At 42.1% G+C, this 23,441-nt stretch overlaps 1 protein-coding gene across 39 annotated transcripts in view; it reads right to left on the bottom strand.

The window, feature by feature from the left end:
* The window catches only part of LOC131473785 (ankyrin-3-like), a 126,617-nt gene that overhangs the window by 36,260 nt on the left and 66,916 nt on the right, over window positions 1–23,441 (bottom strand). For 29 of the 39 annotated variants that reach the window (XM_058651285.1, XM_058651282.1, XM_058651302.1 and 26 more), the window contains exons 4-23: window positions 22,312–22,410; window positions 21,313–21,411; window positions 19,293–19,478; window positions 16,936–17,034; window positions 16,620–16,718; window positions 16,212–16,310; window positions 15,505–15,702; window positions 15,011–15,109; window positions 14,559–14,657; window positions 14,346–14,444; window positions 14,059–14,256; window positions 12,890–12,988; window positions 10,758–10,856; window positions 7,932–8,129; window positions 7,626–7,724; window positions 6,682–6,780; window positions 6,433–6,531; window positions 6,203–6,298; window positions 3,141–3,213; window positions 2,950–3,006 (exon numbers count right to left, since the gene is read on the bottom strand). In XM_058651285.1, the coding sequence (XP_058507268.1) occupies window positions 2,950–3,006; window positions 3,141–3,213; window positions 6,203–6,298; window positions 6,433–6,531; window positions 6,682–6,780; window positions 7,626–7,724; window positions 7,932–8,129; window positions 10,758–10,856; window positions 12,890–12,988; window positions 14,059–14,256; window positions 14,346–14,444; window positions 14,559–14,657; window positions 15,011–15,109; window positions 15,505–15,702; window positions 16,212–16,310; window positions 16,620–16,718; window positions 16,936–17,034; window positions 19,293–19,478; window positions 21,313–21,411; window positions 22,312–22,410 (2,293 nt within the window). Of the gene's footprint in view, window positions 1–15; window positions 1,440–2,949; window positions 3,007–3,140; window positions 3,214–6,202; window positions 6,299–6,432; window positions 6,532–6,681; window positions 6,781–7,625; window positions 7,725–7,931; window positions 8,130–10,757; window positions 10,857–12,889; window positions 12,989–14,058; window positions 14,257–14,345; window positions 14,445–14,558; window positions 14,658–15,010; window positions 15,110–15,504; window positions 15,703–16,211; window positions 16,311–16,619; window positions 16,719–16,935; window positions 17,035–19,292; window positions 19,479–21,312; window positions 21,412–22,311; window positions 22,411–23,441 lie in introns of those variants that run through there. The other 10 variants (XM_058651293.1, XM_058651286.1, XM_058651316.1 and 7 more) reach the window with 5 other exon arrangements.

A 23,441-nucleotide genomic window follows, 5' to 3' on the forward strand; every position in this document is an offset into this window, starting at 1 on the left:
TAGTTCTCAACTTACCTTTAACCTGTTCGGCCATTTTTACTCTTCACAATCCTTCTTATACTTAAGTTATTTCCGTCTCTCTATTTATTCCACACACTGTAAATCCACAGACTTTATAAGTCACACGGTCAGAACCTCTTCTGGTTTTGATGGAAAATGTTGCCCTCCGCTCACCCCCACGCTCTTCACTCCACTCGCACACAATTGCGCCTGCTTTGTTGCTGGTGCGCACATCCCCGCAGCCGCAATAAATACGGAGTAAAAGTCCAAACTGTAAAACATAACGGTTGAGCTGAAACAGTCGCCATGTGACAGCAGCAGCGGGTATAATTCTCCTCCAGGCGGCTCAAAAAAGAAAGCTCATCTTATTGGATTTGCGGGGAGAAAGTCTCCGTGCGTCCCTGGCTCAACGGCGTCCACGGCAGAACTCAACACGCAGGGAGCTGAGCTGAGGACTGAGCTGTGCACACTCTGTCCGTCTGTCCGTCTGTCAGCTGACAGGAAAATGCACGGGGAACCTCAGTGGAAGAGACACAGGAAACTCCTCGTGCTTCTTTTTTTGTGAGTGAGACTACAGCAGTGATGAAACATCCACATGCATCATTTTTGCCAACTTGAATCATTCTTGGGCAACTTTTCTCTCTGCCCAGTTCTTGCTTCTACAACTTCCCACAACTTGCACAAGAGTGAGCACATTAAGAAGAAAATAAGCAATGGCATTTTAGCTGAGTCATGTTGTGGGCTGGTAATTTCTTCTTTATGGGAGAAGAATATTTGTTACACAGATGGAGAATTATGTCTTTGAAATAGCTTGAAATGGTTTAAAATTTGTCAAAATAACCGTATCGGGCTGATATTGGTACTTGAGATTGTGATATTGGTATCAGTATCGGAAGACATGAAAAAGTAGAATCATGCCATCCCGAGTTATTATGTTTTCACCCCGCATGATGGCCCTTTTCATGAAGTTACGTCATGAATGGAGGGCAAAATTATATATGCAGTATGTGGGAAAACACACCCACTTGATGCTCATTGGGTCATAGTCAAGTTGAAAGCATTAATGGTTAGGGTTACAGTTAGTGGGTGTTTTTCCAGGGATGTGATTTCATGAGATGGACCTTTCTCAGAAGAGCGAGGAGTTAGCAGAGGGGACTGCTCTGTTTGTTGCAATCTGCAGTCTCACCATAAGATGTCACTAATTATTACAGAACACGCCTTCATCCGGTGTAATGGACATGGACACCAACTGCAATACGTCCATTGCTAAATGTTGTGACACATTAACAGACTACAGTAGACAAAGCACAGGTGTAAACAATCAAACACAATGGCTCAGTTCCTCTGTGAATGCTAGCTCACCACTCATCACTGATGTTATCAGTATCACCTGTGCTTTTCATGTTCAAATGCTGTGAAGAGAATTCCTAATGATTCCATTCATTAGGACAGCCTTAAACACACCCTGACCTTAACCTGACCACAGTTCAAATCTTTGCCCTAAACATAACCAGGTCCTCAGAGATTAGGTTATGCCTTATTTGGGACCAAAATCTGGTCCCAAATGAAAGGGAACTACTTTTTCCTGGAAAAGGACAGCTTATAACAGAAAGGTCCTACAGAGGTTACAAACACAAGTGCACACACTCGCACAAAGTCCAGGAGTGACCAGTCGTATTGGCTTCGACCAACGTCTTAATAGGATTGGCCTCCTCCATATAGGATTAAAGAGAGACATGGAAACTATTTACTGCCTCTCTCTCTCTCACACACACACACTGACACACACACACACACACTGAGACATGCACAGGACTACAAACATGAAGAAGTGCAGGTCCGTGCTGCTACTGTCGAGTAAAGTGCCTGTCAAACAACGCTGGGCAAAAGCAGTGCTGGTGAATCGTGTATTTTCATGGGTTACACGTACACTTATTTATATTGTTTAATGATATTTAGAATGTTTTCATAGATATATTCATGTGTATATCAATTTATAATTCTTTGCCTGATAGTGATACTCGGCTGCTGAATCATAAACGCATCACCGTGGATCTTCTTTATCACCTGATACAGTAAGCGTGTGTGTGTGTGTGTGTGTGTGTGTGTGTGTGGAGCCTGTTGAGTCTCGCTGTATCACCTGACATAGAAACTCCACACCCACAACCACCGCCCCCCTCCCTCCCCCCTGAGCGTCCCCTAAGCAACAGTCCATGATCGGACTCATCAATTTTACAGGCCTGTTGACTCTGTGGTTCCAAAACAAAAGACGCAACGATGGGGAAACGTGCAGCCTGGAACGACGACGCTGACCACAAACCCGACAGTGATATTTGTGTATTTCAGTGTCACAGCTGCAGCGACAGCACGCTCCACTGTCGGCTTTGATTTTATTAATGTAATGTAATTGTAATTTTTTTGGTTCCATTTTCATACAGCAGCTCCTTCTGATCACAAGGCTGAAGTCAGGAGGATCATTTACACGGTGTCTTAGATTAAGAGCAGACTGAGGCTTATGATGTGGTTAATATGGGCTTTTTTTCCCCCTAAGTTGCAGTGAAAATAACATCAGTGGTGTTGAACCTAAAAACCAAGACGAGGTTTAAAGATAAAACAGCTAAAAAAAAAAAGGAGATGGACTAAATGGAAAAAAGTGAAGAAAACAAGAACAAACATCACACAAATAGAATATCAAACTCTATCAAAGACGCTTTTTGGCTCCTGAGATGAGAGAAACTTAACATAATCAAGATTCACAGAACTAAAAACAGCATTGTAACAAAAGTGAATAATGTAGGGTGGTGAGTAAGCTCTGATTTTGGAGACTTTCTAGAGAAAATAAGCAGCAAAGCAGAGGAGTAAAGCAGAAGCTTGCCGGTTAGCGCTTCAAACCAGCGGATTAAAAACAAACAAACTACAGAGCGATGGAGGCAAACTGGTGACAAATACCTTCATCAACATCTGAATAAGACTCCTCACTGAGAATTTCCGGCACATTGGCCCGGACTGTGTGGTTTGGATACACGTGAAGCAAAAACATGCACGGGTTAATGACCATGAAATCATCCAGACTTGAGATTAAAAACACAGGTCAAGCAAATATCAAGTTGTTGACAAAGAACTTTTTTTTTTCCACATACCTTCGTCGTCGGACACGTCGAGGAACTCGTTCATGGTCTCCGGAACGTTCATTTTGTGTTTTTCTGATGCACTCTGCAAATGTGAAAAGAGGAGAGGCAGCTGAACAACAAGTGGATGCTTTCTGTGTTTTGATACAGCTTTCATTATCAATGAATCACTGAATTCATCTTTGTCTCAATTAGCTGTTCTGTTATTTGCATAAACTGTACATAAACAAGGATAAAGTCTTCCAGTTTCCTTGGTTAAGTCAATAGGGAAGTAAGAATATGTTGAATAGCCACCATGGGACAACTCCGCTGGGTGCAAAAAAAAAGAAAGAAGAAAAACTCAATTTGAATGGAAATCTAGAAATTGAGCCAACTTCCCCTTTAATTTGTCATGTCAGTAAACATTTTCCTAAGGATTTAATGGTCTCAATCACTAGTTTTGAATCTTCTTCAACAGAACATGATGGTAGGTTTTAAATTATGTTGCCCTTTAGTGGAAAATAATTGAGGAAGTTTAGCACATATGAGTGTGATTGACAGCTGGTGTTGTCCAGTAGGAACTTCCGTGAACCTCCGTTTGCAAACCGTCAACATGGCGCTGGCCAGACTCGAGGTTTCACAACAGGAGTTTTAGATTCTTATGGCTGATGTCATGACCAATTGTCCAGTTGCTTGGTAATTTGTTCCACAGAATGACAAAAAACGGTTAAAATGCTGATCTGCGTTTCTTCAACCTCAAAATGACGACGTCCTCAAATATTTAGTCCACTCACCGATAATATTCAGTTTTTCTGGTATCTTTTGGTAAAGAGAAGTAAATATAGACATTTACAGTAAGATAAAAGACATTTCCCATCAAAACTCAGAAGTGACAAAATTCAGTGCTATGTGTTGGTTTCGTATCTGCTTGCCAAGCAACGAAATTTCGTTGCTAGTTTTCACTGCTGTGTTTTCTGTGCAATGACAATAAAAGGAAGTCTAAGTCTAAGTCTAAGTCTATACAACTAGATAATATTGATATTTATGACACTGAAGAATTACAGTGCAGAGAATGATCAAAATGACCTCTATGGTCTTTCTAGTAGGTACATCATTTCCACTAGTTTGAGTGTTAACCCATATTTAATATAGTTGGAGATTAATTTAGTGACTGATTCATTGTCGCAGTCCTATTTGAAAAACCCAATATGTTTATTAAATCGTTTTTACATGCAGAGTTCCAACACCTTGGTTGCCATCAAATCCAAGGAGTTTCCAGGACCAATTCCCTTAAATTCAAGGACCAAAAATGACGACACAGCTTAAGATCGGAGGGCAAATTGTTAGAGCCGCTTCTCCCGTGGCGTCCACTTTTATTGATTTGCAGCATGCTCTGCACCTGGACAAGTGATTGTCCTTGGGATCTTGGTCAAAGTCAGTCTGTGTGATTTTCTTTGGTGAGTCAGAGATTTGGGAATTCGCATTTCCCAGACATCACGTCATTATTTCTCTTGCTCTTGTTACTCACTCATTGTTCTGCACGGAATCTCATGTCAACAGCAGAGAAAGACAGTGTTCACATTTGTTTCAGGGCATGAAACAGAAGGTGGCGCCCTAACAAACAAGGGTGTGACACTGGATTATAAAGCGCTGAGCAGAGAGAATATTACAGCAGTTTCACAGTATTTAGTGAAGTCAATTACTGACAACAACCACATTTATATTTCAAATATGTGACATGTGACCTTCTCATAATTGTCCTAGGACACAGACATTAATCTGACTCTCAGTCGTGGCTTCTGTCACAGTAAGAAGTACAATAATGGGGTATAAAGGCCACGTTACTCCAAATAGATGAGCGGTAAAGGTCCTGCAGGCTGGAGGTGCAGGTTCAACAGAGACATAAAACAACAGCAGAAGCAGCCGAGCAGTGAATAATAGATCACTCACACAGAGGAGAGGAGCAGGACGATGACCTCGATCTCCGAGCTACGTCCTCATAGACGGTTATAACTGCCGCACTTTGCTGCTGATTGTGCGGTTTCCTCGTTGAACACGCTGTCCATCGTCTTACTCACTGTCCCTCCTTTCGCTCCTGTCACCTCTTTATTATCTCACTATGGTTCTCTCTGCTTTTCATCTTCCTCCCACATGTGTGGGTCAGATCACTGTGACTGACCTTTGAGGGAAAAACCTCAAATTCTAATCTATGCCTCCTCCTCGCTCACTCTCTCTCTCTGTCTCCCTTTCGTTCTGACTGGTAGATTTCCACACTGAATCAAACTAGAATATGCTGCTGACTGATCAGCCATGTTTCTAGTTTCAGCAGAGTTGTTCATTCACTTCAGGTCAGTACAGCTGCTGAATAAGACACTTGTTTTTACCAGTTTTAGTCCAATAGTGACAAATAACTAATAAACACAATAAACTTTACATCCCCTCGTCCAAAATTCTATTAAAAAATTCAAAACCTCTGTTTGCAATTGCAGTGCAAACCTAAATATCATGACAAATGACAGAACTGGGCTCCTCAAGGCTATGTAGTCAAACAAAAACCAAGAACTTAAAATAATTTATCCTTTAACTCAAATTATCATGGGTGCACCTGTGGCACAGATCCGTGATTTCATTGTTTTTTTTAAAGAAAATAAGTTGTTGTTTTACTCGATGTCTATGTTTATTGAAGACTAGCTGTGACTAGAGTGGCAGCAGATTGGGGGATCTGATTAATAAATAAATAATATTAACAGTGATGAAAGTTTAATAACAGTTCTCAAGCTCCTTCAAAGTTGATTCTCACGTGTTTATGCAGGACCTGTTGTTCACCATCACCATGCTCATTTAAAGTGAGGATCCTGGTTTAATAAAACACCCCTAACAATTGCAAAATCCAACTTTTCAGGTGGTGAACAAGATAATTTCATGTCAAATGTTCGTGTCAAATGCAGTTATTGAATTGGCCCGTTGAATTTTTCCACTTAGATCCAAATGATAAAATATTAATACAAATAAAGTTAGTTTGGAACTTATTGTTGACATAATAGATACTGGATTAAACCACTGACAAGAAGGAAGAAAGGAAGTGAGTGTCTCACCATGGTCGTCAGGTTTTCATCTGTCATGGGCCTCAGTGTGTCCACCACGGAGATGTAGCCGAGACGGTGGGCGATGGAAAGGGCAGTGTTCCCGTTCTGACAGTGACAGATCAACAGGGAGTTATTCACGCAGAAAACACAAAGAGCTTTCAGTATTTCCCAGAGCTTCAATTTACCGGAGTGTATGTGTCTGTGTGTGTGTGTGTGTGCCAGTGTGTTTGTGCACTGACCACGGTGAGATCGTTGGCCGAGGCCCCGTGCTGAAGCAGCAGGTTGATGATGTGGGTGTGGCCTTGCTGAGCAGCCTGGTGAAGAGGACTGTACCCGTTCTGCACGGACAGAGACACAGACACGTGGACACAGTCAGACAAAGAGACAAAATGGATGAACACACACACACACACACACACACATACGCAGATCTGGAACAGTATAGCACACAACGCAGCATAATGATGGTGTTCGTGCATTTTGTCTACCTTGGTTTTGGCATTGATTCTGGCTTGGTTCTGCAGCAGGAAGTGGGCCATCTTAGTGTTGCCATAGTGACAGGCCACGTGCAGTGGAGTGTAACCCATCTGCATAAAGGAAAGAAGAGGGAGAGCAAGAAAGAGGGGATGAAAAGAGGAGAAAAGATGCCGTGATTTTGTGAAGTTCATGCATATGACGGGTTAATTTAGGCAAAATGCATTTGTTTACATTTGTTAGTGCACACTATCTCTGATTTTAATGCCCATCCCTGTTGAATTATGTTCACAGTGTATCATGATAATAGAGGAGATGAGTGAGTGGATAACCTATTCAATGTGAACTGTGCCGTCGCACACTTACACACACTCTAATATTCAGTCGCACTCTGTCAATGACATTCATGTACACACACACACTGACACAAACTTGTTTTTATATCATAGTGAGGACACATCTAAACCCTGAAAAAGCCCTTTAAAGGCGACACAAATGTCCCCACAAAGATAGGTTTGTATGTTTTTTTGGACCTCACAAAGATATAAATACGAGTGCACACACACAAAAACACACGAGTGTGCATACACCAAATAACCTTGTGTTAACCAACCTTCAGGTTTGTCTAAGTGAACGTGAGCAGTGTGTTATGTGTAGCCTGTGTGTGTGTGTGTGTACATGAATGTCATTGACAGAGTGCGACTGAATATTAGATCTTGTAAAGTGCTCACGCGCGGGATCTAATATCCTGCAAGTGTGTGGTGAATTGATAAAAACGTGAACTACTTGCACTCAGGTGTCAGTTCACATAGTGTATGTCACAGCAGAGAGTAGTGAAGTGTGAGTGTGTATTTCTCTAATGTAAAAAAAAAAAAAAATACACTGAAAGGAAAGCTCCAGGTCGAGCTGCGAGATAAAATTTGGCTCTCGCCTTAAACTCAGTGAAAGAAAGCTTTACCTTTGTTTGTAGGTTGACATCGGCCCCGTGGTTGAGAAGGACTTCGGCGACATTGACCTTGTCCTCCTGAGCTGCTAAGTGAAGTGGTGTTAGTCCGCTCTGTATATGAGGAAAGGAGGAACATAAACACGTGAAAACACATAAATCATTTTGAGATGGTTGAAGCACATATAAATACAGAGCTCATTGTTTGAGGGATGACCAAGCAAAACATAGTCGAGAAAGTGTTCGAAAACATTCGTATAGATTACAGGCCGACTGTATCTGGGGTTAATAATAAAGTGCGCGTATGAGTCTTGAGTTCACCTTATTGCACACATTGACGTTGGCATTCTTGGTCAGCAGCAGTGACACCAGGTCCACGCTGCCCTCCTGCGCTGCCAGGTGAATGGGGCTGATGCCCTGCCGCGTCACTGCGTTGGTGTCCGCTCCGTACTCCAGCAACGTGGTCCCGATGTCCATTTGGTTCTTTTTGGCAGCGATGTGGAGCGGAGTGTAACCATTCTTGAAGCAAGGAAAGCAACACATCTGGGTTAGGAGGTCGGATGAAACTCTCTGGGGTTTCATTTTTGTTACAGTGCTGAGAAATGCTGCTTAAAACAGGGACAATTTGATTCGGTGAGATGTGTTCTGTGATGTGATTCTATTTTAGATTTTTAATGAAACTACATGACTGCTAGTGCATGCCGGCAAGAGAATGGTGTTTCTACACATTATAGCCAGTGGTTCTGGCACGATTAAGAGATAGAAAATGACTTAAAGACGATTTCTGCATGAATCAAGATCTTGACATGAAGTAATGAACCCGCTGAGCTTTAACGGCGCACAACTGCAACCAAGGAAGTCATTCAAAATATTATTATAATTTTTAGCATTAGGTGTGATATTGTAAATTGTGGATGAAAAGTCTTTATACAGGAAAAAAATACCCAAATCAAACTGTTTGTGCCCTGTTTGATCCATTTAGTCAAATCAACAATACACATATAAAATGTGTGGATGATAATATTGAAAAAGTATCAATAAAAGGACTTTTTGGTTTAAAAACAATGATAAAACAATCATTAGGCTGCCTATTATACAACAGCACAAAAAACATAAACAATATACACCAATATGTGTCATGCTGAGCAAATGTAAGGATAGTTTTATATTTTATCTGACTACTTCTAAGACAGCATATACTGTAATTTAATTTTACATGTCAGGATTCATGCTGGTGATCGTGTGAACTAGAGGTGGACTAGTTTCAACCCTGCAGGCAGCTTGGAGATCCACAGAGGTGATTTTTTCTTAGCTTAAGTAAGAGTCAGTAAAAAGAAAAGGTCACACACAGTATACGTCTATCCCTCTCCTAACTTTAGGCTTGTTGAGATTCATTTAATATCCTGTCAACGTGCAGATATGATAAGAACAGATGTGGTTTATGATCAGTCACTGCTCACTATTGTGTGCACACGACTCTTACTACACACACACACACACTGTTCCCTCTCCAAATAAATGTGCTTAAATTACACCAAACAACCTTACTGTCAAGCCAAAATAGAAAACAATTTATAGAGGAGGAAAGTGAGGGAAAAGGAGGGCAGGGAGAAATGAGTACGAGTGCTGGTACGAGACCGAGCCAGAGACGAGAACACACAGAGACAAATTACTCTCACAAGCTTTGGTGTCGTGTGAATGGACGTCCGTCTTAAATGTCAGTCAACGGCCAAAATAAAGTTCCTGCCATTTTTATTTTGCTAGTTCTGCAATTCTGCCCATTCTCCTCGAGCAGGAGTCGTCAAACCACAGCTTGACCATGAGTCAGTGACTAAGTCTGTGAGACATTTCAACAAGAGCAGTAAATTAAACGTTTTCTTTCATTCTTCCTTTTTTTTTATTGGGAACACACAGAATTTATAGCCCTGGAACAGTGTGGGTGTGGGAGTACACATCACCAGCCAGTTAACACGTGCAGTGCACAACTTTTAAATATAAACAAATGTCCGTTAAGATTGAAGCCATTGTCAGATGACTTCAAAAAATACTGATTAAGCCTATCTGTGTTTCTAAATATAACTATATTTTCCCCCCACGCCGCACACAGGAAGTGATATGATTTATGGGAGGCAGCAACAACATTGCATATACTTCAATCACGGGTATAGCCAAATTAATTAAGATGGAGCGAGAGATAAGGTGACTCTAATTATTATTACTTCATTTAATTTAATCTCCGATCACATACCCTGGTATATGCCGTAGAACAGTATTTCTGACTTTCCTTCCAAGTATCACCAGAGGAAGCTCTCTTACCACTGGTGGTACACGTACCAGAGTTTGAGAACCATGGGCATAGACTATAACTGAAGCATAAAGAAGTGCCCAAAAAAGGTTTCTGCTAGTACATAGTTTCCTGAAAAAACTGCCTTGTTTGTTCGGAGAGAGCACAAGGGGAACTAAATCTTATTTATCCCCCGATGAACCACCTAAAGGTGATATATGTGTTTCTATTGCCACATAGGAGTTATTTACTTTTAAGTTACGTATTTCCAAGTTTCTCCAAGTTCATTGTCAAACTTCATGAATTGGGAATGGTGGAGGTAGGAAATACCAACTGTATTCCTGTTTCCACCACTGTTTGCTTTCTGTCTCCTCCTACATTTTACAGCCAATATCAACAGTCCTGTTCTTTCCCTGGCTGCAGCTGTATATACAGCTGTATAACAGCTATATATATATATATCATACACAAACGCTCCCTCAGTCGGCGCTGATAGTTTTGCTTGACACGGCCTGTTTTCAGTGGAAGGAAACAGCATGCGAATAATGTTACTGTATTCCTGTCCGACAAAAAGAAGGTAAAATAATATCAACAAAAAAAAAATGTGGCTTTAATTTAATGAGAAACACGGAACATAGCGGACTGAAAACCACTAAACTTGTTAGGCTAAAAATAAGACTTTGCTGAGCTCAATAAAAAATAAAACACAGGCTCACTCGCAGTGACTAGACAAGATGGAATGAGAGAAAATTAACTGGTATTAGATCTGCACACAAGCACATGTGATGTGTGACATTAAAAACACTGTCAATGAGAGCATGAACCAGGTGGACATGTTTCTGTATGTGTGTTTGTGTGGATACCTTAGCAGCAGCGTGCGGTGAAGCTCCCTGATCCAACAGCAGCAGTGCCACTCTCTGATTATCGTAGTGAGCGGCTACGTGCAGTGGTGTTAGTCCACTCTAAAACACACACACACACAGGCATGCAACACAGCACTGGGTTAGAAGATCATTCATTAAACACACGTGAAGAAATATGGAAAACACACTGATGGGAGATATTTAATACAGGAGATACAGTAGTTATAAGCCACAATTTCATGCTGGAATCTAGAAAAAGGAAGCCAAATGAGGATGACATTATCAAAAGAGTCCAAACTTTACTTAGCTTTCCAGGTAATAAATACAATATCCTCCCCCTGTTTAAAAAAGCTCTCACAATAAATGGAGCACTGCTCTCCAGTAACACTGACTGACTCACACCAGAAAAAGACCAAAATTGATGTCACACAACCATAGTCTTCTAAATATATTGTCCAGATTTCTGCTGGCTGATCCTTCAGCTCAATACTCCCTTCTGGAAAGGGTAACCAGAACAAGTACGGCGGGCACAACTCGACTGTCTTTCTGAAGGTTTATTCCACATAGACAGTTAAGCAGCAGTCAGTTAGTAGTTAGACAGTTATTAGTTTGAAGTTAGCTTGTAAAACCGACAAGTCGTACAGGTTCTGATGATAGATAGATTTACAGAGGCGCATACAAAGGCAATATATAACGAAACATGGCTTTGACAATGCACCTTAAAGGCACTTTAAAGGCAACGGTGCTTTAATACCAATTACAACAATGAACAGATAAATAGAATGAAAGATAAATAGCTTTGCCTGCTAGGAAGTTCTACATATATTATCTCACTCGCTGCATTGTTTTTCTATTTTTTGGGGGAAAATTAGACCCAAATGCAACTGTGGACCCACAGAGAAGTTTCATATCTCATATCTCACGGACTCAGCTAGGACTGAGTCAGAATTCAGGATGATCAAAAAGGGCCAAACTGTCACATAACACCAGAATCCTGGAAAAATCTCATGATCTGTTATGATGTTCAGGATTTTTTTTCCATTGTGGAAGAGGAAGTTAATAAGGAGTCTTTGTCTCTTCCTGTCTTTTGTCTAAAATTAGTATCATTAGAAGTACGATGAAAGTCTGGATTTACTCTGAAGTTAAAACCCAGTATTACAATGGGACGGATTTTTGGTGTGACACCACCACCACAAAGCAGTGTGGAAGCTCAATTACCATACCTGACTGCCATTATGTTAAACGCTCTCAGATGGAGGCACACACACAAACACAAACACACACACTCTTCTACAGCATTCTTAGTGAGACATAATACATTCCTTGCCCCCTTCCCCTTATCTTAACCATCACAACTAAAATGCCTAACCCCAAACCTTCACCTAATCCTAACCTACACCAACTTCAGTCATAACCCACAAAACGCCCCTTTAAGCTGTGAGGACCAGCCAATAGGATACTCACAAGGTCATAAACCCCTAACAAAGATAAGTTTAAATCCAAATGAGTGCTCACAGCTTCATGTAAACATGTACAAACACACGCAACGATGTCATCACGGCAATAAAAGCAAATCTGAGCAGGGTTTTTTTAGCAACAGGATAACCAAGTGTTTACTGTGTTGTCCTCGGATCAGTCTTTAACCTGCTGTTCCTCCTAACAACCCGCTACTACACCAAACCCCCCGTGTCCAGGTGCAGGCTGGAACACTAAAGTCAGAAATAGTTCTATTTCCTCTCTTAGAGACAGGTTGGAGGAGGCCAAGTCTGAGACAGGTTTGCTGAATGATAAATAGAGACGTTATCTGCATGATTTCCTTCATTTTAAAAAAAAACTTTGGCTAAAACACATGAATGAATTGAGTTGTCAATGTTTTCCACTTGGTTTAATTATAGTATGTAACGCTCCACACTGCTAGTTCCTTGCTAATTTATACTCCTGTAGCTTTTCGTGTCATCTCCTTACACCTATTTCTCCCCACCTCAGACAGCTCATGTTTTTCCAGTCGTATCTCATCTGAAAACATCCTTCTATGTAGGTCACTCACTCCCTAAAGTGTGTTGTACACCAGACCTCTCCACTTTTCTTTTTTGTTTTTTTTTGTTTTTTAAAGAAGAAGAAGAAGATCTCACCTTTCCAGCAGCATCAGGAGCAGCTCTCTTCTGCAGGAGCAGACTGGCCACCTCCATCTTGCCGTACTTTGCTGCCACATGCAGTGGACTGAACCCTTTCTGTTTGACACGGAACAACAAAATAAAATGATCAACACGAGAGATAATGGGAAGATGAGAGAGATTTTCTCACATATTTGAATTATTACGACAAGGCAAACTTGGTCTTTACACCTTACACCTTATTTATTTCACTTAATTTACTACATTTCCATTTTATGACACCTTAATACTTACTTACTGCATTACTTCTTTACTTGTAACACATGGACATATGAGTATGATTGTTTTAGGCTTTTTGGAACTATAAATTGCTGCCGTACAATGTTCATGTTAGTCTTGGCTTCCGTTCCGGTGTGTGTGTGAAGATATTTAAAGACCGTAGGTCGTATTTGAGGAATGTGGGACTCTTATTTGCATGCTCTGAAACACTTGACCTCATTTTCTGCCACTGCTTACAGTCAGTTCTTTGGCTGTTCTGGCTGAAGGAATAAAATAATCAATAGTTGTAGTTCTTATTTGCCAATTTCCTGTTTTTCCAGGTTATGACATCATTATCTTGACTCAAGTGATGTCCCAGAGAGAGCGAGAGTGAGCAAACGGTTTACCCTTCATTAGTCTCCCTCATTGACAGAGGACACCTTGAAAGACAGCCTCCAGCAACATATCACTCATGTGCAGAAACCAATTCAATAAAGTCGACACTATATAACTCTTTTTTTCTTCTTTTTCTTTTACCTTGATCTGATCTGTGCAATTAAATGGAAACAATTGACAATATCCGTCCACAGTTGACTGTGCAGATGAAACAAAACCCTCCCGAGATAAAGGTAAGTGGCTTAAATTACTGTGTGTGCCACCATTAATGCTATCCCTGACCTGAGTGTGAACACTGTGAAATAAACTTAATTAGTTGTGGACCAGGCTGTGAGTCTAAATAAGTGGAGACTGTGAAGGTTTTAATAGCGACAAGAGCTACAAACACTGAATAACAAACATGATAAGACGAGCACCACAGAGCAACAGACTGCTGCCCACTAGTGGAGACAAATGGCAGTTAATTCTCCAGATCAGTGTATGGTGTATGTGACGCCTTTCAAAACAATTCATTTCCATCATTATAGACTTGCCTTAGTTGAGGCAGCGAGTGAGGCTCCGTTATCGAGCAGCATGGCAGCAACATCGTGGTGTCCTTCGCGGGCAGCCAGGTGAAGTGGGGTGTAGCCTGAGGTGGTGGCAGCGTTGGCAGAGGCGCCGCACTGCAGCAGCTGCTGGACGATCTCGACTTTCCCCAGTCGACTTGAGATGTGCAACGCTGTCTGATCATCCTGCACAGAAGGAAACAAGTGACTTTTGGCCCAGTGTTTTATTTTTTTTCTACCTCGACAGAGTGACTGGTCAGCTTCAGTGCTCTAACCTTGGACTTGGTTTCCACCTTTGCTCCGTTCTTAAGCAGGTACTGGACGACGTCTGCTTGCCCTGCCCTGGCTGCCATGTGGAGAGCTGTCTCTCCTCGCTGGAAGGGATAAAAAAAAAATGCAACAATGTGGAGCGAGACAAGGGTTGAACTCTGAACAGAAACATATAAGTACTTGATCTATACAAGTGCTTGAGTAAATGATCTACTCACCACGTTTGTGGTGTTGGGTGATGCTCCGTGGTGCGTCAGTGCATGAACAATGTTCTCATGGCCCATGAAGGCAGCCACATGGATGGGTGTGAGACCAGACTAGAGGGAAACAGATTAGATCATCACAATAAGTAATACTAGCTTTGTTCCAGCAGCCATTGCACAATGGAATTATTTATTTAATTGTTGATGTATTAGATATATTATTCAAGTGTTGTTCTAGTGGTTGGGACTTGATTAGTGGAGACTTTTTTAACGTGGCTTTTCAAATGTTCTTATTCCATGTTTTATTACATTTGTCAAAATTAAGGTGACTTAATTTCTGTCAAACAAATCCCATACAAAGAAAAGCCAGAGTGAATATTAAACAGCACAGTTTGAAGGAACCCCTTCTTGCAGAGATGATGGAGCAGAGCAGAGTAAATGGGGTCGTGTCTGGCGTGGTACAGTACCTCAGTAACAGCCTGGATAGATGCTCCATGTTTGAGCAACAACTCCATCACTTTGACTCGGTTCTTCTTGCAGGCGATGTGAAGTGGAGTGAAACCATTCTGCACACACAGACACAAAAAGAGAAAATCTTTAGGAAATTACTTAGGTACAAAAAAATGAGGAGAAGTTTTGCTCTCAAAAGTATTCTTCTCCCTTGCATCCTTCTTCGTATGCTTTTGTGTTAGTCACAATAAGTCTAGACTTCAGAATTGAAGCTTTCTACCTCATTTCATCAATTCTCTGCTTCTCTTCCCTCTGGCCACAGTGAAAACTCTCCTATCACATTATAACATTATAGGAAAATCAGAAATATTCAAGACTGGCAGTTTATCTGGACCCAAACACAGCACATCAGTAAATTCAAACTCTGTCCTCAACAATCAAATAAAAAATATCTTTTGGGTGAGAGTTGACATGATTTGAGTATTTGTCCAGTTATCCTTTTCGTCCCTACCAAGGCCTTGGCATTTGGGTTGGCCTTCTTGTCCACGATGAGCTTTGCCACCTTGTAGTGACCGCAGTGGGCAGCGACGTGCAGTGCCGTAAGGTAGTCGTTGGTGACGTCGTCCACCGGGACGTCATGCTGGAGTAGCAGCTGGACACAGTTCAGGTGGTCGCCCTGAGTGGCCATGTGGAGCGGTGACAGACCGTTCTACAGGTGGAGGGAAGAGGGAAAGAAAGAGAGACGGAGAGACACACACACACGCAGACGGACACATAGATGGACAGACAGACACGGTCAGTTAGGGGCGTGGCCGTGTGCTGCACAGACAGACTGTGAAGGAAGTTGTTGAGGAGGGTTACAGGAGGAGCATTGTTATAACGAGGTCATTACAACAATGTCAACTATTTTGTTACACTGGTCGTCCTGCGTGGTCAAACTGTGGGGCTACGCAGCGGAGACAGGCTGTTCTGGAGCAGTCGACGCACACACGTTATGGAGACACTGCGGCAACACTACAGCAACAACAACAACTGACCAGCTATCTGATTATATCACAACTTCAAATGGCTCTGGATGGTTAGCAAATCAAGGAAAACCGTCTCTATTACAGTGTTATTAACAATGTTTATCCTGTTTTGACGTGAAGGTCTGTGACCTGTCCTTTTCCTATTCTGATTTAAACAGTACATCCTGAAATTGACCATCCCAGTAGCTACCTTGGTCTTGGATAGGATAGGTGCTCCTCGGTCGAGTAGAATTTCTACCACCTGCTCGTGTCCGCTCCTCGCCCCACAGTGAAGAGGTGTCAGGCCATCCTGGAAAAGTAAATTGATGGGAAAATTCAAATCTCAGTCACTGCCTTTAAAGTTGAATAAGTTTAGTTTAAAACAAATTACACAGGGCTTCCACACTGCCTCTTATACCCTTATTAATTAGATATTAACTGGCCAACATGGCATACAATGAGATTTGTCTCTTTGCACAAAATATATACTGTAAACAGCACTTCTCACCACAAAGTTTACATTTTACAGACGCCTATGGATACATAGGTGGGAGTAGGAGCCACTTTCACATTCAGTATGTGCGGAATACACAAAATTTAGTCGGCACTCATGTCTCACCTTGGTCTTTGCATCAATTTTGGACCCTCTGTCCAGAAGCAGCTTGACCATGTTGCTGTTGCCCCTTTTCGATGCCACATGAAGTGGTGTGATGTCATTCTGAGCAAATGAGAAGAAGAAATGTCAGCAATCAAATCAAATGTAATAGGCAAATATTATCTTTACCCATTTAAAGACTATTATTGAATTGTATTAATTCATCACATACAGCAGATCAGGTGCAGGTTTTTTTTTCAACATATGAGATATTTCACTATTTTCCCCCTTTCTTCTTGTTAGTACACCTCCCAAACAGCAGAGGGCAGAATAAACTCACCCGAGCCATGAAGTCCACTGCAGCTCCTCGGTTCAGCAATAACGTGGCCACATTGATGTTGCCATAGTGAGCCGCGATGTGCAGGGGGGTGAAACCGCTCTGAAGGTTAAGAAGAGCCGCACAACACACACACACACATCATATTACAAACTATGAAACACTCATGTACAGTTTATCAGCTCATTTGAGACCTTTAGCTTCAACAGTGGCTCTCAAAGGCCTGTGGTTGGCATTCAGTCACACTCCATCAGACAGGGACACGTTACACTACACACTGTTACACTAACACCTGACTTTTCTCTCACAGTGGCAGAAAAAGTCTTCGTGCTGAAGCATCACACATGGGCCCAGTGGTATACTGACAACTTTTAGTGTCAGTATACTGTGTGAGCCTCTATATGCTTTTGTGACTCTACTTTACACAGTAACACTGAGACAAGTACACTTGGATTAAGTAGCCCAAAGGGTAACGTACAATAAAACGTACACAACTTAGATGTTATTTATGGCTATTACTATACAATCACAACATTCAACATGTACAAACACTGCCCTGCAAATGAACCTGATGTCCATATGTAGACGTCTTAATCAAGAGTCACTTCCTGTCAAAAACCCCTGGATTAGTGAGCAACAGCTGCCAAAACAACAAAAGGACAGTGGAAAGAATCTGTGAGGGAGTCTCATAGTAAAGCATTTTAATCTCTTGAGACCCTAACGCAAATTATCTGCTGCAAATTGAGCGTCCATAATATCTACTCAAATGGATTTGTACAAGTGCAACCAGATCAGTGTCAAGAGGTAAACTATATTTACATTTCACACAAAAAAGGCCAAAGGAACATACAGCACTTGATCTCTTGTTTTCCTTCATAAAATCGGTGTCTAATGCAGACTTGTTTACCACATTGCACATGCCTCATTTAAACAAAGCCAGATAACTGGCGGCTACGCCAAAGCTAGAATTATTGCCAGCCCAAACAGTCACACCCAGAAGGCGGCACCATTGCATTAGTGTGACAAAAGGCTCCTCGTTGCCATGGAAGCGGTGTTGCAGTAGCTTGTTGCTTTTGGTCCCATGCAAAAATGCTCGAGGTGCAAGGATTCAGCATTGGAAGGCACTAAAATCACAGAGGGGGTCGAGTAGTAAACTCAGACTGGCTATTTGTTCGCTGGAAGGCTGGGCTCCTTTACAGCTTAATTGGGGGATTTGGTTGCCATGCAAGTACTGGACAAACCGCTGCTTTTTTTTCAGTGCATGATAACCACTTTCCATGCCAACACTGGTTATCATACTGTTTAATCGGTTTCATGGACAGGCTGTGTCAGGACACATTGGAACATTTTGTCAACAGTCACAAGGGTTTTGCCAAAAAAACGAAAATAACAGCCTAAGCTTTAAGCTTTGGACACCATGAAACCATTAGAATCAAGAAAAACCTTGATACCCCGAGCCTCCAGCCTCAGGAGTAACTAAATCAATATTATTAGTGTAACATGCACTACTCTGACTTTCTACATCACTAAAGATTATTCACTAAATGAATGAAGCAGTGACGAGTCGGAAGATGAGTTCAAATGGAAAAAGGGGGGGAAGTGTGAAGAGGGGGCAGCAGAAACATTACTGGATCAAGTCAGGGACACTGTTTTTTTTTTTACCCCCGGGCTTTTTTAATGAACTGCGATGAGAGACTACATAACGTACAGTATTGAGGTGTACCTCTGTTGTTCTATTCACCATCATCTACAAAGTCAGCCAAGAGAGGAGAGAACGGGCAGTTAGTGAGCAAAAACAAAACAAAACAGAGAAGAGAAGAGCCTCCACTGACACAAAGAGGAGGAGCAGAGAGGAGGAGAAGGAGCTCAGTACAGAGTCTGTGGCAATAAAAGAAGCTGAACACAAAAATCATTTCAGAGGCAATTACCATACTGTTAAAGGTCTAGTGGGTAAAATTTGGGTCATACTCAATTTTTATGGAGCCTTAATTTTCTATGGAGACCATTATTAGCCCACAATGGACAAACTACACATATTTTGTGATTTGATGGTAACGGAAGGCTACATAGGTTCTCCAACACACATGGGAAGGGACGGGTGAGGTTATTTTACACACTGTCCTTTAAGGAATGAGTGTTTTTTTTTTTTTACTGTATATACAAACTTGAATCAAACTGTACTTCTGCTCCTTTCCCCTCTCTGCCAAAAAGACCATCAAACACAAATTTAACCAAGAAAAGAGATTAAAATAGACACAGAAAACCAAAGTATTAAATAAACAAAGATTTGAAGAGATAAAAAACAAAACAAACAACTGGAAGATCCTCGAGCCGAGACATGCGCCACCGTCGCCACTCACCTTCGACTCAACGTCCGCGTTGTGGTCGTTCTGCAGGAGCAGGGCCGCGGCCTTGGTGTCATCCTTGCGGGCGGCGATGTGCAGGGCAGGCAGGCGCACCTTGCCCTTTGTATCGTTCTCCAGGAGCAGGGAGACCACCTGGTCATGGCCCTGCTGGAGAGCGACGGCGAGAGGGGTGAAGCCGTCCTGCATGTGAAAGGAAAGCAGAGGCGAGTCACTGACGCTGGAGGGGAGCTGTGGCGCATCACTGGTTATGGAGCTGATATGGGATGTTGGATGTGACTGGATGTATCATATAATATGAGCAGGTTTAGTAGCAGATTAAGAAAAAAAGATGGTGACTCAACATTATATGAAGTGTAAGAGCAAGGCATTAAAGTAATGCAGGTGTTATGATCCAGTGGTTGAAGATATAAATCATCTGTATATTGTACGAGTAGTGCTTTGTCAGGAGAACTGGCTGAAAATAGGTTTTGTTAGTTATTGCTTAAAAAGTAAAAGCTGCAGTGGAAAGGATCGCTAGAAAAACAGTTGATTGTCGAAGTTTGTGTTTCATTAAGTTGTTAATTTACAGACAGTCACACTCTTTCACACACTATATGGACAAAAATATTGGGACACCTGACCGTTACACTAACAACTTCCACTCCTCATGGAAGACTTTCCTCAAGGTTTTGAAGTGTTTCTATGGGAAGAAAACCATGTCTTTATAGCCCTTGCTTTGAGCACTAGGCACAATCATGTTGGAATAGAAAAGGGTCTTCCTCAAACTGCTGCTACAAAGTTGGAAAGCATAGCATTTAGACTCTGTCCACCAAAGGGACTTGCACAGTAGTAATGGAACAGCCAATATGAGTGCTCTGTCCCTCTCTATGAACTACTTTGTGATAAGTCAAAGCCTCTCATGGTGGACCTGAAATTGCAAAGGCTCTAAAAAGTGTCATGTTCTCTCTCAGGTTACTTTATTTACATTATGCTGGAAGGTTAACATGCAATCATTGCTCAGCATCACCAAAACATTCCTGCCGACTGTACATTTAAATAGGTGTGAAAAGGAGTAACAGTTGTGTGTGCCATCTTCAAACAAGTCAAGGTTTATCTCCTGATTATGAGAAAACTTTGGAGTTAAAACCCCATGTTTCAAAAATAATGGAGATTTACAATCCTCTCTGCATATAGGACACTGATGTGAGTTACATAATGAGAGGACGTGGTGGAAAAAGGTTTTAATGTATCTCCCACACACACACATTCCCCGTGTGATGCATAATTAACATAACTGCAAGCTCCCTGTTATAATCGTGTGTCAAATTGGATATTTCAGAATATGTGTATAAGCACATATAAGTATTGTTTATGTGCTAAATGTGTGTGTGTGTACAAAAACATTTTTCTGTAAGTATATGCATGTCCGTCCTCAAGGGCACCCCCCACCCCCCGTTCTGCTATTCAGCCTGTAAATGTAAACCAGCGGACTATACACGAGCGTGGGTATATCATTAGCCCCATCAGCTGTTTGCCTCCATACGTGCACATGCTGGCGTGTGCTCATGTGCGGTGACGGGTGATTATGTGTAAGTACGGGATCCACAAGCTGAAGCAAATGTATGAGAGTAGTAGCGGCGGCGGCGGCGGCAGCAGCGGGTGAAGCGGAACCTCATGTGTGACCCACTCAAGGTCACTCTGCCTCCACCACCATACACTACCAATCAATGAAGCTCTGCCTAGTCCCTCGTGAAGGAGATCGGGAGAGGTGGGAGGGGGAGGAGGAGGGGAAGAGGCAGGCAGAGGAGAGGGGCGGGGATTAAAAGACGGAGAGGTGGAGTACGAATGAGTCGTAAAGGACGAGCGAGAGAAGTGAAGACGGGACAGAGACAGGGAGACACAGAACGAAGGGAAGGAAACAGAGGAGGAGGAGAGGAGATGAAGGTGGTTAGTACAACAGATGTAAAGAACACACATGACTGAAGCAGAGACAATGCATAACACTACACGCACACACACATACACATTACAGTACCTCAGTGGCCATACTCTGGCTGGCGCTGTTCTCCAGAAGGTACCGAACCACCTCCAGGTGATTCTCCTGAGCTGCCATGTACAGAGGAGTGAAGCCATTCTGCACAAAACATCAACACCTTCATTAATCATCGAAGACGACATGCTCACGTCTACTACGCTTTCCATACAAGATCAGAACAAGTGCAATAAATGTGTGCAATATCTCTCTTACAAATGCTGCAACACCTGCAACTGTACTTTACACGTGCACGGTGTAGTTACCCTGAATCTTGATAGGTAGCGTTCTCGGGGCTGCGGGTTACAGTTCATACACTGACAGAATTAATACTACTATATTTAACCACATTTTATAGCGCGGACTCTAAAAGCCTGTACAATAAAATTTTCAAAAATGGCAAATCGAAATCTTGTATCTTGACCATGTTTGAACTGACAAGCTTTGCTGGAACTTTATATGTTGCTTGATTTATTCTACACTGTAAGCTTTTCCCTCTATTCTACATGTAAGGCAGAGTGTAGATGCATGTAGTAAAGTATACCCTCAGAGAAGGTCAATGTGAATAAGAATCAGACATAATGTTATATGTAACTGCACAATAATAAGCTTTTGACAAACACAGTGTTTAAGTTTACCACAAATGTGTTGATCGTGCACGTTATTTCCGGATGTATTGATGTTTTAGACAACAGCAAGAGAGAGAGAGAAAATATTTCCTTTCACCTTCACCTGAAAGAGTTAAAAGTAACGTGCAAGAGCAGCAGTTCTTCCCTGAGAGGCTGAGGCCTACTTGGCTTCATTCCAGTCTCTGTCAGTAAGGAGTGATTCCCTCAATGTCATTGACTTCATGAAACAGTATCTTCCAAACACGTGTGTGAATCAGCAGCAGGGCAAATGCACTTCTGCATGCATTCTTTCTTTCTTTTTTTTGCTGTATTAACTATCATTTTGACATGTACTGTGTACGTGAGTCTGCATGTTGAGAGTGTAATAACCCACCTGAGACTGTGCGTTGACATTGGCTCCATTAGTGACCAGCTCTTTGACGACTTCCGTTTGGCCAGCCAGCGAGGCTATGTGCAGAGCAGTGTTTCCTTTCTGGATTATATGGAACAACCACAGGGACATGTGTTAAGCTCTGTCCCACCTGTCTCGGCACATTGCTTGTGTGTGTGTGCGCGACAGTAGTTTGTATATATCCACATCACTATCCATGTGAGTCCCCTCACGCCGACCTCACTTTGGGTACCGCGCGCATACCAGCGCTGGCATGTTCCTGCCTGCGCTGCCAACTATGTGTCACTTCCAATGCCCTCCATCCCACACAAGATGAGCTCTCACTGAGCCTCTGCCATAAATAACGACAGGACAGGATAGCAGCAGGCTTCCTGCAGGATCTGTGCAGGTCTTTGGGCAGACAGAGTCAAACCTCTAGGTGCTGTAGCTCAGTTCAGTCATTCACTGTCTGCCGCTTTATCCTCCACACGAGGGTCGCGGGGGCCACCGCAGTACAACCTCACGCAGGGTCTCACACTGCTCAATAGTGATCATTTGACAAATTTATCATAGATTACACAATGTCATGCCTGCTGAGGCAGAGGCAGATCACCACACAATAGCAGCGCAATATAGTGCAATCCAGTGCAATAGCTCTGAATTATACAAGATATGTGACACTCGGAGACAATGACGGACGACCAATATCCACTCTTGCACAGCGATATCTGCTCAGAGCAACTAACGCCTGATTAATTATTTATATTTGCTATATTTAGGAACGTGAAAGGGGGTGCTGCATCTAAATAATAAAGAAAACACTTGGAGAACACAAACCTCCAACAAGTCTACTCAGTTCTCCAGTGTCTGTACACTTCGCTGTCTCGCAAGTGATAAGACTTATTTTAAAAGAATCTGGATCTATGTGAGAAGTGGTCGGACATGTCCCATATTTTTTGAGTTACGCCGCTCGTAACCAGCGTTTAGTGAAGGTTATAATTCCTCCGAGTCAGTCATGACATGAGCTGTTCACACAGTCCTACAGTCGTCACAAATCACAAATGTGATGCACCACAGTAAAAACACAGAGAAACACTGAAAGCTTGAGGAATTGATGGTAGATTTGCTAACCA

This window comes from Solea solea, chromosome 15, assembly GCF_958295425.1.
Source record: "Solea solea chromosome 15, fSolSol10.1, whole genome shotgun sequence".
Lineage (NCBI taxonomy): Eukaryota > Metazoa > Chordata > Actinopteri > Pleuronectiformes > Soleidae > Solea > Solea solea.